This window comes from Eretmochelys imbricata, chromosome 9, assembly GCF_965152235.1.
Source record: "Eretmochelys imbricata isolate rEreImb1 chromosome 9, rEreImb1.hap1, whole genome shotgun sequence".
Classification (NCBI taxonomy): domain Eukaryota; kingdom Metazoa; phylum Chordata; order Testudines; family Cheloniidae; genus Eretmochelys; species Eretmochelys imbricata.
The window spans coordinates 27,376,822-27,391,933 of record NC_135580.1 but is presented as its reverse complement, the minus strand read 5'-3'; the positions used below and the strand labels follow the sequence as shown (position 1 = coordinate 27,391,933).

The 15,112-nt window shown below is 42.6% G+C and overlaps 1 protein-coding gene across 1 annotated transcript in view; it reads left to right on the top strand.

The window, feature by feature from the left end:
- The window catches only part of MED12L (mediator complex subunit 12L), a 326,616-nt gene that overhangs the window by 84,757 nt on the left and 226,747 nt on the right, over positions 1 to 15,112 (top strand). The window contains exons 11-15 of the mRNA XM_077826177.1: positions 20 to 151; positions 1,632 to 1,758; positions 11,603 to 11,817; positions 12,722 to 12,826; positions 13,314 to 13,490. Of these exons, the coding sequence (XP_077682303.1) occupies positions 20 to 151; positions 1,632 to 1,758; positions 11,603 to 11,817; positions 12,722 to 12,826; positions 13,314 to 13,490 (756 nt within the window). The remainder of the gene's footprint in view (positions 1 to 19; positions 152 to 1,631; positions 1,759 to 11,602; positions 11,818 to 12,721; positions 12,827 to 13,313; positions 13,491 to 15,112) is intronic.

Here is a 15,112-nt window from a genome sequence, read left to right as displayed (position 1 = left end):
TTGTTTCTCCTTTGAACAGGTTGCCCCTAATGATGAAGCTGTGGTAACATTGCTTTGTGAATGGGCTGTGAGCTGTAAAAGATCTGGCAAACACAGGGCGATGGCTGTGGCAAAACTCCTGGAGAAGAGGCAAGCAGAAATTGAGGCAGAAGTAAGTTATTCTTTCTCATTTTAGAATAATATGTTGCCAGTGCACTTAAAATGAGCAGTTGAGGAGAAATTAGCTTGATACAACATAGAGTTTTTAAACTGTTGAATCAGACTTGGCAAATTGGATGTTATACCACCAATTTATGGTTCTTGAATCATGTCCTAACTTGAGTGATAAAGAAGCTTCTGAATAAAAATAAACCTTAAACTAGCTTCAGTTAGCTTTATTACTATTTATTTTTCCTGTCATGGTTTGCTTTTGTGTATTAGGAGTTTATATATAGTACTGTGTGTGGAGGCTTGTCATCTATTGTCCCTTGAAGAAATTAGAGTGTTAAACTGGGTTGACAGGTGCACGATTATGCATACTAAAGATTGTGCTCTGATGGCCTACAAAATCTGGAGAATTCTACAAACCAAGTGGGCAATTCTGAACCAAAATAATGTGTCTTAAAGAGAACCATACATTATGTAAAACTGCCTAAGTTTTTTTCCGTTGAATCTTAGAGAGCAGCGAAACTGTTTCATATAGCCTCAGGGCTGTGTCCTTGGCTGGTGTAAAAGATGTGTCTTTATTGAGATAAATGGGTCTAAGCCAATTTACATCAGTTGACATTTGGCTCATAATATTTCTTTAGCTCCTCTACAACTCTTTTTCTTTATAAAATTAAACCCTCTCCACATTGGAGATCAAATGGAGATGCCATTGGTACTTCAGTTAATTGTTAATCTAATAATTGAGTACCTCAGGTCCTGTGGTGTGGTAGCCCATTGGTAAATATTGACTTTTTAATGGTCATCAGTGTAAACTGTGTTTTTTTTTAAGCCATTTCGAACAGACTGTTTCAATAGATGGTCCTACTAACAAAATTTAGCATAAGGGGTATCCAAAAATAGGAGGCAAGACTGTATTGATTTAAGATGCAACAGTCTTTTTAATGCAGCCAGAGTACTCTTATAGAAGTGCTTCTTCCACCGGAACTGGCTACAGATAGCACTATACACACAAACGTATTTTTACTTTCACTCTCCATACGCCCTGTGCTCCTTCAAGCTACCTCCTGCCCTGCAGCCAGGCAGTGAGGGGAAGGGAGAACCCATTACACCAGTAATGGGTAACACACGCAAAAGAAGAAAATTAATTTCCTTTGTTAAAGCTGTAATTATAGCCTGTTTGTGTAATCAATCCAGAAAATTAAGTTTGTTTGAATTTTACTAAAACATTCTAACTATAACGTTTTATACAAGTGGTGATTCTATCCAATTCTCATGTACATCTTTTCCATAATTATTATATAACTCTTAAATAAGCACTTTAGAAGTACTGAAGGTAGACAGAGGTGGGAAAATGCTTTATTTCAGTAGTGCTTCAGTGGGATTTCTGGGATTTGGGTGGAGATTACATTGTGAGAAGAAAGAGAAACACTGTCACATTTAGAGTTGCATGATATGCTAATTGGTTTTTTTCCCCCACTGTGTAGAGATGTGGTGAGTCAGAAGTGCTGGATGAAAAAGAATCTATTTCTTCAGCTTCTCTCCCTGGATCCAGCCTTCCTGTCTTTCAGAATGTCCTACTGAGGTTTTTAGATACACAGGCTCCCTCATTATGTAAGTATTAATTCATCTCTGTTCCAAAATAGGACCAGAGCAATTGGTCTTGTGTCCAGCTGCTGAATTTATTCTGCTTTGTCAGACCATGTGCTGCTAATTTGCAGTTTCCATTATGATCCCCTCCACCCATTTTCACATTATCATAATTTTCCAAAATGTTTCGTTTTTGTGCTGAAATCTTCCCGTGATTTCTGTGCCCAAAGGTGAATTTTTGGAAAACTTGAGCAAACTCCTTTTATCCATGTTTGAATTGCAGTATTAGGATGGGAAAGATACACTTTTCATGCATAATTCATAATATAAAGTATTGATTTCATGAGGAATTCAAAATGGCTGACTTTGGTATATAATTAGTTCTCAGTGCTTAACTTGAAAAGAAAATTGGTCAGATTATAAGCAAGTGGGATTTTTTTTTATTGGGCATGCTAAGTAGCCATCAAAAATTTCTTAGTCTAATGAAACTCCTTTATGATGTTTCATAACAGTTTCTGCTGACTCAGAAGCCTGACAAGTACATGGACTGCTGACGCTTTTTGCATGAAGGAGATTATAAATGTTTTGTAGAAACATACATAGTACAGTCCTTCAACAATGTACTTCCTTAGCAACAGGAAATTGTTATAAGTTTGTTATAAAATCTGCATTTAGGTGCTAATGGTCTCATTTTGGTGAGGACTACCCAGAGCAAACACTTCTCGGTGTTTACAGTCTCAGGGACTGCGGACTGTTTTTGCTGTTTTAGATGTTATGTTGGATTCCTGTCACTAGGGGCTGCTCTTCTGGGCTTCTCCTGTTGGACACAGAGACCATATGTGGATGTGTGGGCAAACTGCCCCCAGTTCCTTCTCTACCTCCTTGGCCTGAGACAGAGCTCTAGTTTGCCTGCCTTGAGTGTGCCTCGGCTATTTCGTATTCTTTTTATAGTAGTTTGTTAAAATTAGTTAGTTAATAGTGAGAGGATTTCCCGCCCCCCATCTTTCTTGTTGGGGAGCCTTGTCTTTCTGGCAGGGCATGCCTGGCTTGCCAGGCTTCAAACACTGCTTCTCCTGCTGAGAGGCTATACCTGTGAGCAACGGCCACTCTAAGTGTGTCCATTGTTTGTGGGAGCCCCATGTCACCCAGAAGTGCAATTGCTGTCTAGCTTTCAATTCCAGGGCAAGAAAGAACAAGGAGATTAAGCTCAGACTGTTAGTGATGGAGTGCTCATTTCAACCAGCCTCTGAGTCAGGTCAGGAGCCCACAACCCATACATCTGTCTCTAGACAGATCCAGTTCCCCTTATCTCTTGATGCAGGGCTCCTAAGAAGGGGAAGTCATAAGAGGCTTCTGAGAGGGCTCCCAAAAAGTGGGGTACAGATTCCCTTCTGAAGGAGCCTGCTCCAAAAAAGCCTAGGTTGCCTGTAAGATCTACAATCTCTGAAGCTTCGACCACTTAGCTTGGTACCACTGAGTCAAAGGACTCCTCCTCCAGTACCAGAAGATCTGGAAAGTCCTGGAGCTTGTGGGAGACATATGGCTCCAACAGGGCTTCAGTCCCCTCTACCAGGGAGGAGGGCAAGCATAAGCATCCTGGCCTGCTATTGTCAAGCTCGGTCGTGCTTTTGGCACTTATTCATTTGGCACCCTTGCTAACGAGCAAGCAACTATGCCATTCTCCATTGGTGTCTACATCACTACGCCTGCCATCAGCAGTACCATCAGCTTTGGCTACTATGTCCTTGGCTGCTGCATCGGTACCGGCTCCGTACTGCAAGAGTTTAGATATTTGAGGGACCTGTCCATGATGGATGAGCTGGAATCCCCAATTCTCATGTGTAGTGAGCATCTTTCTGTACTAACACCTCAATCTCCAGACTTCTACTGTACTCTAGGGCTCCTACATTGGATGCTTTTGGGGAGAATGAAGGAGACTTCCAGTCAGCCTCCATTATATCAGTTCAGGGTTGTGGCCCCCCCCCCACCCGGTCAGGAATCCATTCTTCGAGTTGCAGGGAAGATCATGACTGTCATCAAGGTTGAGGGAACCAGCCCTGTATGTCACCTCCACTCCCATATGCCCCACCCTTCCCTGATGGCAGTACTGAGGTCCCTGAGCTGCTTACCAACAGAAATTCTCCAGACCACAAGTACTATCTCAAAGGGAGACTAGAGTTGTGCAGTCCTCTCCTCCCCAACCAGTTCACCCCACAGGAAAGAGACGTGAGGAACAGGGTTGATGCCAGTGTGGATAAGGAGGTTACCCCTCAAACACCCATTTCATCCTCGTCACCAGATGAAATGGTTATGTTTCCACCACCTTTCATGGCTCATGATTCACGGAGAAGGGGGATTAGTTTTTGGCCCTTGACCGACAAGATCTGTATTTCCATATAGTGGTACACTCTTTGCACAGGAAATATCTATAATTCACCATAGGCCAGGATTATTTTCAATACAAAGTGCTTCCCTTTGGTCTGTTCTTTGCCCCAAGGGTGTTTTCCAAGGTTCTGGTGGTAGTGGCTTCTTATCTCTGACAGGAGGCAATCTTCGTCTTCCCATATCTTCAGAACAGGCTACTCAAGGACCATTCTTATGAAGCCGTGCTCTCTCCAATCCAAACTGCTCTTGCTCCATTCCAAGAGTTGTGTCCCAGCTAAATGGGAGAAAATCCACATTAACCCCTGTAAAGAACATAGTTTATAGGGGCTTCTTTGGACTCGTTGACAGCCAGAGCCTACCTTCCCTCAGACAGGTTTGTAGTCTTGTTAGGTTTGGTATGGACAATTCATGTGAATCATCAGACCACTGTAAAGAACTGTCTTCAGCTCTTGGAACACATGGCAGCTCGTACTTTTGAGACTGATCGCACAAAGCTACCTCTCCATAGCTTTCAAGGTTGGCTCAGAACAATCTATTTTCCAGTCAGACACATCTTGGCTAGATAGGTGATGGTTCCTCTTTAAGTGGGGAACTCCCTGGATTGGTGGAAAGATCAACTCAGTGTCTGCGCAGGAGTTCGATTCTGCTGCTCAACTCCATCCCTAACTTTAACAACAGATGCATCACACTTAAGATGGGGAACTCATCTCAATGCTCTTACAACTCAGATGGATAACTCAGGAGACCAATCTCCACGTCAATCTATTGGTGCCCAAGGCTCTCAGGAATGCCTGCTTTAATTTCCTACCTCTGATCATGGACAAATCAATAAGGGTCATGACGGACAACATGTTCTGCACTTTTTACATCAAGAAGCAAGGAGGAACAAGTCCCTGCTCCTCTGTGCACTGAAGCTGTGAAGCTATGGAACTGGTGCATAGCTCATCAGATACAATGCCACCTCCCAGACATTCAGTACACTGCAACCATTGTCATCAGCAGACACTTCTCACAGGATTGTGAATGTGAGCTAGACTGGCAAGTGCTCTACAATGTATTCCAAAGATGGGGTCTGCTGGAGGTGGATCTCTTCACCACCTTCAGGGACAAGAAGTGTCCTCTTTTCTGCTAAAGATGGGATCTGGGATGCAATTCTTTGGGGGACAGAAGAATGATCTGTAGTATGCATTTCCTCCAACTCCACTGACACAGGATTTATCCTAATAATACCAACCTGTCTGAGACAAGCTTAGTATCCTTATATGCTTTATCTATGCATCCAACCACTGCTCAAGCTCCTCACCACTCCTTATCTCCTCTCACAGGATGTGGGTTGCTTCACTCTGATCTAGGTGTTCTCTGCCTCTAGGTGTGATTCCTGGATGGTTTGTGGGAAGAATCCTCCTGCACTGAGGAAGTGCAACAGGTGTTATTGAGTAGTAGGAAGAAGTCAATCTGTGCTACTTACCTGCAGAAATGGAAGAGATTCTCTCATTGATGCTGTCATTGCTGCTTCCTGCCTGAAGCTGTACCTCTTTGTCATCCTGGATTATTTGGTGGATCTGAAGAATTCGGGATTATCAGTGAACTCAATTAAGGTCAATTTGGCTGCAATATCATCCTTTCTTCTGGCTATAGAGGGAGTTTCCATATTTGCTCATGCTATATCATGTAGGTTTATTAAGGGTTTGGGGATGCTCTACCCCCCAGACAAAAGATCTCACCCTGACCTGGGACATGAACCTGGTCAGGACTGGCTCTAGGCACCAGCAAAGCAAGCACGTGCTTGGGGCGGCACGTTTCCAGGGGCGGCAACCTAGAGCCAGCCCTGGGTAGGAGCCCTCATTGAAAAAGAACCCCTGCATGTTGACCGTGAGGGTGTCCATGTACTCGAAGTAATAAGCCAGCCTCATGGTCCCTGCCATGATCACCATCTGGAAGTAAAGCATGCTGGTGAGCACAGAGGGCACTGGCAGGCGCTCCGGCGGACGGGGCAGCCCTCCGCCCCAGCTGCGGGCTCCGCCTGCTCGCCGGCAGCATCCACCGGGGGAGGAGGCGGCTAGTCCCAGCAATCAGCGGTGGTGGTGCTACCCAGGCGCAGGCTGGAGCACATGGGCAGCGCAGGAGGCTGGTTAGTCACGGGCAGCTGCTTGACCCATAGGCTAACAGTGGGCAGCTGCACCAGCGTTGCCTGGGCGCAAGCCCATGCCCATGGGCTGCTCCTGTCAGGCAGCTGCGCCCAGGCACAGGCTTGTGCACTGGGGGAGCAGATGGCGGCTAGACCTGGGCAGCAGTGCCAGCTCCATCCGGGCAAGTGCAGGGAAAGGCGGGTCCCCTCCTGGGAGCAGCCCCTGGCTGCCGGAGCAGGGAGCCCAGCTGAGAAGCAGATCCGAGGGTTCTCCTCTCCAGTGGCGCTGGGGCTGCAGTGTTCAGGCCAAGCCTACCCCCGGGCAGGTGCCTGACGCCTCTGCCCAGTGCCAGCCTCCTGCGGGAGGGAGGGGGGCGGGAATCCCAGTCACTCCGAGCCCGCCAGCTCAGTCCGCACGAGCCCAGCTCCGGGCAGGCAATGCAGCTGCTGCTCCTGGGCTGCCAAATCCGCCACCCTTTCCCATCTTAGGATTTTGTGTCTTTGTCCAAACAGCTGGAGCAATAATTGCCCGTGCTGAGCAGCCTTGTGCACAGCCCCTGCCACTGCCTCCTCCACTCTAGCTGTAAATTCTTTGACAGATGTACCAATATATTCTTCAAAAAGTTATGCTCCTGAGATCAGAACTCCAAAAAATAAATACAGATAACAAGTAACTTTCAGGTTGTGCCCCAAAAGGACAACAGCCAGAGACTATAGTCAAAAAGCTCAAATGGTCTTTTACAAGGCCACACTGTTAACTTTAAATCCATTTTAAACTTTACTTGGCTTTATTACTGCAATCAATCAGTCTGATCTCAGTTGTGAACCAGATTTGCCTGTTATTTTTCCCCCTCTCCTGCCAGAGCAAAGGAACCTCCACAGATTTTGTGTGTGCTTTACCTTTTTTCCTGTGCCATACTAACAAGAAATGCTCCCTACAGAAGGACTGGCTTAGCATAGCATGGAAATGTGGCACTGGAACAACAATAGGCTTGGCAGATTCTGTGACTTTGGTAAAGAAAGTGCTAAACAGGAGAATATATTTAGAAAATGGGGAAAATTATTCTTGCAAACACACATACAGCTTTGAGAAAAGTCAGATTCATTTATACTGAAAAGTTGGACTCAGAATGTAAATTATTCATAGTTGATTAGACCAAGACAAGCGTTTCTCAAACATTTCTCAATGCTTAAAATTAAATGAATACAGTAATAGGAAATTGTTTTATTTCACTAACTACAAATTCTCTGGTTTCATTTTTTAAAAGATTTTAAACAGTCAAAACAAAAGAAAACAAAAACATTGCAAAGTGCAAACGTGAAAAGCCAAAAAAAAGGGTGTGGGGGGTGGCCAAAATTTTTTTTGCCTGGGGCAGCAAAAAACGTAGAGCCGGCCCTGAACCTGGTATACAATTACTTTATGAAACATCCATTTGATCCTATGGAAACTTGTTCTTTACTCCATTTATCTGTGAAGATGGCCTTTTTAGTAGCCATCACGTTGGCCCATAGATTTGGGGAGATTGGTGCCTTGATGGCAGATACCTGTTTTACGGTGTTCTTCAAGGATAAGGCTTTTTTTGCGCTCACATCCTAAATTCTTACTGAAGAATCTCTTGTAGTTCCATGTTAACCAGTTTATTAATCTACCAGTGATTTTCCTGAAGCCATATAACTCTTCAGGAGTCATGTTTTCATATCCTGGATGTTAGAAAGTATCTGGTCTCCTTCTTGGATAGGACCAAGCAATTTCGAAGGTCACCAAGACTGTTCCTTTCCTTTGCAGATGGATCCAAGAGATCTATGATTTCTGCTCAAAGACTATCAAGATGGATATTTGGATGTATTGTCACTTGTTATAAAACCACAGGCATTTATTATCCATAGTGTTGCTTAAAAACATAATGGTGTCTGAGATACGTAGGGCTACTCCGTGGGCCTCAGTATGTACGTTTTCAAAGCACTATGCTGTGGTAAACTGTCGTGTATGAAAGAAGAATTTACTCACCTGTGCAGTAACTGCAGTGCTTTGAGATGTGTGTCCCTGTGGGTGCTCCACTACCCAGCCTCCCTTCCCTTCTGCTTCAGACTGTTCTCTATGGAGATGTTTGAGTGGAAAAGGAACTTAAGGTGGTTCACCTCCACATCCCTACGTAGCCTTGGTGTCTGGCGTGAGGAGGCTCAGGACTCATGTGCAGGCCAGGTACATGCGCATCTGAAATGGAGTGCCCACAGCAGGTCACATCTTGAACTGCAATTACTGCATAAGGTGAGTAAATTCTTCTTTCCTACATGGTAGCTTACCACAAGTCTTCCCCATAGTGTTTTCAACCAGGATGGCTGAGATCCTTCTTTCATAAGTTCAAGCCAAATATCATTTGTCTTTGCAGATTGAAGGATACCCGGGGATTCATTTGCGCCCTAGATATAACAGGCCAGAACTTTGATCTTCACCTGAAAACAGGGTCCCTTTCCCCACACTATTCACCTCTTCCTGTTGATTTCCTTCTAAAATCTCTGTAAACTCTTCATGAGCATTTGACTCAGTATGCTAATAAACTTCTTTTGTAAGATACACAATACATCAATGGTCCGGGAGGGAGTTAAGTGTGTCTCATCTTCTGTCTGGAGGTTTGTCTCAAGGAATGCTATTTTTGATTGATCTGCTCTTAACGACAAGGCCTAGAGAATATAATATTCAGCATCTATACATAAGTCCTCATGTATTTTCCATACTGTGACTGGGCAAGGCCAGATGGCTATGGAAAAGTAGTGGGAGATAGATATATTAGCTCCAGGCTAAACAAATCCCTAGTACCAGGATAAGTGAAATGGCAGCTGCTCCAGGTCAATTAAGACACCTGGGGCCAATTAAGAACTTTCCAGAAGGCAGGGAGAAGGCTAGGTTGATTGGGACACCTGAAGCCAATCAGGGGCTGGCTGAAACTAGTTAAAAGCCTCCCAGTTAGTCAAGTGGGTGGGCATGTCAGGAGCTGTGGGAGGAGGTTGTGCTGGTGGAGAGGCTGAGTAGTACACACCATATCAGGCACAAGGAAGGAGGCCCTGAGATAAGGGTGAAGTGGAGCTTGAGGAAGTGAGGGCTGCTGTGGGGGAAGTAGCCCAGGGAATTGTACATGTTATGTTTCTAAAAGGTCATTACCATAGCTGATACTATTAGGGTCCCTGGGCTGGAGCCTGGAGTAGAGGGTGGGCCCGGGCTCCCCCCGCACCTTTGTCCCCTGATTAATCACTGAGACTGGGAGACAACAGAGACTGTGCAAGGAAGGATAACTTCTCCTCACCTCCCTCGCTGGCTTATGATGAAAATGGCTCAGTAGACTGTGACCCTTGTCTCTAGAGAGAGGAGGGTTACGTGGAGGGTCACAGTGAGCCTCTGAGGCTAGTGAAATCCGCCAGGAAATGCAGGACCCATGGAGGCAAGGACAGAGCTTTGTCACAATACATACGTTTCACATTAATTATGATGACTAGTGTGACATGCTTTCACTAGGCCTCTTACATTATTTTGGTGATCCCAGTACCCTTATATATCCCTGTGCCCTCTGTTAATTGGCATCAAGAAGTCCTTGGGTCACACAAACCTGTTCTCAAAGTAGGGGTACCTAACTCGCTTGTTCTTTAGAGATTTTTTTTTTTCATGTTGGGGATTTGAGAGAGCTAAATTTTGAATTATTCATTTTGTGAAGTTCAGTTTTCTTAGATCTTTCTGTTGGTGTTTTGAGGTATCTTCTCCTTCCCTTCTCTTTTCTATCTGAAACATAAAACAAAAGTATGTTGAAATCATTCAGCTTGGTACTTGGGGGGTTGCATACTGGCCTTCTTGTTAAACTTGTTGCAGAATGTATTGTACTTGAATACTTTTGAGATACTGTGTGAGCTACTCAGTCTCCAAGAATGAGAATACTGTGCAATAGAGGAAAAATGGCGATACTATAATTGTACTTTTTTTAAAAGATACTTCTCTCACTCCTCTGAGTTACCACTTCTCTGCATCTGGGGGTTCTACTTTTGAAGCTGTGTGCAATTTTATCTGTCCTTTGAACAATTTTTTTTTTAAACTTAGACTATTTTAATTTTATAGCAAACATTTTTTAGTGAGCTTTGGCTTCCTTCCCAATTCAGGAATTAACTGAAATTTTCACTTTAGTTTTGCAGGTGTACATTTCTGATAGATCTGTTTTTAAAGTGAAAGCATAGCTGGGCTGTAACTACGTAAGTGTGATAGTGTACTATATTGAGAACTACAACAAACAGAGTTTATAAAAGGTGCATTAGGGTGAAAAATAGAAGGACTTTGTTTGTTTGCCAAAAGTTAGGAGTGACCTAGCAAACTCACTCGTTCATCCGTAAATTGCTTAATGTTACAGCAAATTATTGCTGTTTGTAGAACAATAGTTGTATTTTGAACTAGTTTCAGATTTTACAGTGTAACTTCATTTTGGTTTCAAATACTTGTTGATGAGTTGAATTTGTGGCTAGCTGGAGGTGTTGTTTCCTATTAAAGAAGTTGTGGTAAAGAGCTACTCTGCTACCTCTGCATGATTACAAACATGAAATGCTTGATGTATTACAAAGGGAGTAAAATTTAGTATTGCTGTGACAAATGCAAATTAAGTAAAATAGTCACCTTCAAAAATGATTATTCATTCCTGATTCTTTGTCAGCCAATGGTAACTCATTGGCAAAAGTGGATGATTCTTTCTTTCTTTCTTCTCCTTTTCCCCCCCTCAGATACACATGAGTATGTTTAGCTGAAAAAATAAAGTTAACATTTATCTGTAATAAAATAATCTTCCAATTAGTTTTCTAAAATATTTCAAAGGATTTGTGTTCAAAAGGTGTTTACTAAGGACATAATTTCATATAATCACCCTAAAATGCCCCAATAGATAGAAACATAATAAAATCATGAAGACTTCTTTGGCAAGGTGGCGGGGGGAGGAAGAGAGAGAGAGAGAGAGAGAGCAATCCTAGTGTGTCCATTTTTACAATATGTAATATGCTCGTACATTGTTAAACATGGTAGAAATACATTAAAGAAATGAGTAGTGAATAGCCTGCTGGTAATGCAATGTGGGCAGAAGTCTATGGAGCAGAATGCTTTGGAATACACTGCCAGAAGAAAGTTCTTCAGAGAGATGCCCTGAATGGTAACAAGTCTAAGTATGCCAGTTATGCAGCACTGGATTAGAGTTGGCTTATTATGTAGAGAAGAAAAGCGGTACTTAGAAGACAAAAATAAAAAACAGCTATGGTTAAAAATGGTTTTAAAGACATTTTTATGGAATTGAAGAGCACGTTTATGTTTTAAACTACAATTAATTTTTTTGGTAGCTGACCCAAACAGTGGATATGAGAAGACTGAATTTGTGAATCTGGTGCTGCTGTTTTGCGAGTTTATTCGACATGACGTTTTCTCCCATGATGCATACATGTGCACTTTAATATCGCGTGGAGACTTGTCAGTTACTGCAGCCACTCGACCACGCTCACCTACTGGAGAAACTGTGGATGAACACTATTCTAAGGACCATGATGTGAAATTGGAGGTAACAATACACATCTTCACTTATTTCTGTTGCATTCAAGGTTCAGCATCAGTAGCAGACCTCCACACAAGGAGTGCAGAACTTCAAACCTGATCTTTTAATAATTGGAAAAGAGGTGAAAATCTGTTGCATTTGGAGTCCCAGATCAAATGTTTGTCTATCCTGGTGCTTTGAAATACCCCAGCTGCAGTGCAGGTATAATGAATTCCCTTCAGCTGAAGATGATAATGCAAGGCAGTGCTTCTGATACATGTACAATCCCAGCTGGAATCTCTGAGTTTCAGAAAAGCAGATCAAAGTAAATGGGGAAAGGCTGTCATTTAACTTCAGTGAACGTTACATCAGGTCCTTAATTTGCTGAGGTGAAATCATCCTGTAGCACAACCTGTAAAGTACCCATGGTCTGCTTCTTGTGTTTCCTCGGTTTCCTTTTCAGCTCCCACAGTCTCACCACCTGATTGAAAGTTGAGGACATGGGATATGTTCAGATTACACCCTGTGGTGTCCACAGGGACACATGCATCAGAGGAAGTACTATCCATCAAAGGAGGGCAGGTAGCAATACTGGTGAAAGCAGTTTTGAGTTCTATAGGAGCCCCTATGGGCAGAGTCACCCGAGTACATATTGCTGATTCTTGGTGAACAACATGTGCTATCTGTCTTTGTCTCCCTTTCAACCAGTCTATCCTTGATTATCTTTAGTATATGGGTATGAATTAGAAAACCTTTTATAAATTGGGGAACACTGTGAATATTGACAGTAGGAATGGTTTGTTTTTTCTTGATTTTAAACAATAAAATATTTCTTAATTTTAAATGGGTGGAATTTTTGGCTTTATGACCAATCAAACAGAATTTTCATTATAATCTGACTGGTGTTTTTTCTCTCTCTGGTGATTATTAGGAACATAGTATTATGGAACATATGGGCATTGACTCAGGAACCACTAATATTTTTGATGATGTAGACAAGAGTGACTTTAAGACAGATTTTGGTTCGGAGTTTCCAGTAGGTTTAATTTTTTATTTTTCTGCACACTATGCATTTCTTTGCCCCTTGCTTCCTATTTGCACAAACGTGTTCTCCATGATTCTGAATTAGAACCATCTTATTATTGTCATATGGCCAATATTCTTTCATTTCCAATCCTTGTAGTGTTACAAGTATAGGGTATTGCATCATAATCTTCATACACCCACCTGTTACAGCATTGCTTCATTTCTACATTGGGGAGCTCTCACTGATTTCCACAGTTGTCCCTTAGGCCATCTCCAGCATATCAAAGCACTATTAGTCTGTACATACACACTGTACAAATACTTGGGGTAATGTTGTGTAATATATTTTTTAAATGTTGAACCTGATTCTCTATTCTCATGATGGTTTAAATCTTGAGCACCTCCATTGAGGTAAATAGGAGCAGAATCAATGCAGTGGTTGAATTGCGAATGTTTCAGTTTCCAGTAATCTTAAACATTTGTTTTACATTACTTAGATTTTTTCTCCAATGCCTGGGGAGTCTTGTGAGAATGTCAACTGTTTGTTAGAGGGAAGAATTTCAGTGAACAGTGAGAAGTCAGTGAAGAGAGAAAAACTGAGAGAACTGATTTTTCCATCCAGTTATGACCTCCTTCGCCATTTGCAATATGCAACACACTTCCCTATACCTCTGGTAAGTTAACTCCTTACATTTAAATTTTATATGTAAATGTATAGATTGAAGATGGTAAAGCACTTAGATAAAAGAATAAAACTGCTTCGAGGGTAAGATTTATCACTTAGCAAAGGTATGGGGCACCACTAAAGTCCCTTCATTAGAAGGGACGTCCCTTATTTATTCATCTCTGTACAATGACATCGGGAGTTGCTGAGGATGGCAAAAAGCTGCAAGAAATACCCCTGGCAAATATAGGTGAGTACTGCTAATTATTATTTTATTGTTTATGATTATTTATTGCAATGATGATACTGATGATAATATTGGGAGGAAGGGTGAGGCAGGAGTGCTAAAAAACAGTCCCTTATTTTTGAAATGTAATGTTGGCAACCCTAGATGGGTGTAGTGTAAACACTTAAATATAACACAAGGCTTATTTTACTTTGATTTTGCTGGAAATTCCCAGGATTCACTGGAGTAGGGTTTTTTTGGGGTGGAGGGGGAGAGGGGGTCTCCTGCCTTTCCCCCTCTTCTTCCTGGAAAAAACTGGTTATGTCAAATGTGGCCCTCTAAACAAATATCTGAAGTAATGCTACTAAGACCTGTTAACAGGTGTTAACTTCATATTAATATTAGTCTTTACCTCATGATGATGATGGAATATATTTGAAATTCTGGAAAACGTGTGTTTAAAAATTAGGTTTTGTTGTACTTTTTAGATTATTGCATTTTTTGACTAGAGCTTCCTATTGCACCAACCTGGGGATATAGTTGAACAATTTGTGTTCCTGCATTAAGAATGAGATTCCCGTGCTCCTTGCAAATGACCCAACAGACTGTGTTTGGGGAACTGTGTGGATCTTGGCAGGGCAAAAACCACACACTTGCCAGTTCCGTATAGTTTTGTTATCCCCTTCCTTGCTGCCAGTACAGCCTCTGTGTTAGAATTAACGTTTCACTCTAGAGACAGCTCCTATACAGGCTTTTGCAACTGTGGACTTAGTGGCCTAGCCTGCCTCTCCTCAGGCCTGCCTCCAAACTTCTGTGATGGCACGTGCAGAGTCAGCACAGAGCCTAACTCTGCCCTAGCTTGCCCAGGCAGAGTACCCCTGTCTATCCAGTCCACAGGGCCACCCACAACATTTTGGGACCTGAGGCGGGGAGCTCAAATGACACCCCCATGTCTCCTCGCTTGGGCCAAAACTTTGAAAGGTCTCAATTCTGCCTTCTTCCTGTTCTTCTCCTGTCATGGTACTGCTCTGCTACCTGCCCCAATAAAAGAGAATTAACAACTTAAAATGCCTTGTTCAAAAATTTTAAGTAACACTTAACTTTCAAACGCCTGAACAGCAAATGTAACTTTTCTTGTCTGCATAGAAAACACTGGCATTTTTATCTGTTTGAATAATCAAAGTGGTGCTTTCCGTGCCTTCTTGGTTGCAAAGATTTGAACTGCTTCCTGCTGAAGGTCCACAGTCTGGGGCAGATCATGCTTTATTGAGACGGTTGCAAGGCTGACCAGCCTTTTCTGTGTCATTGTGGAGTGCAGATGTGTTTTTATTAACTTCAGTTTGGAGAAGCTGCGTTCCACTGGCAACTGTTACAGGAAGTGTTAAAAGTATGCACAGAGCAACAAA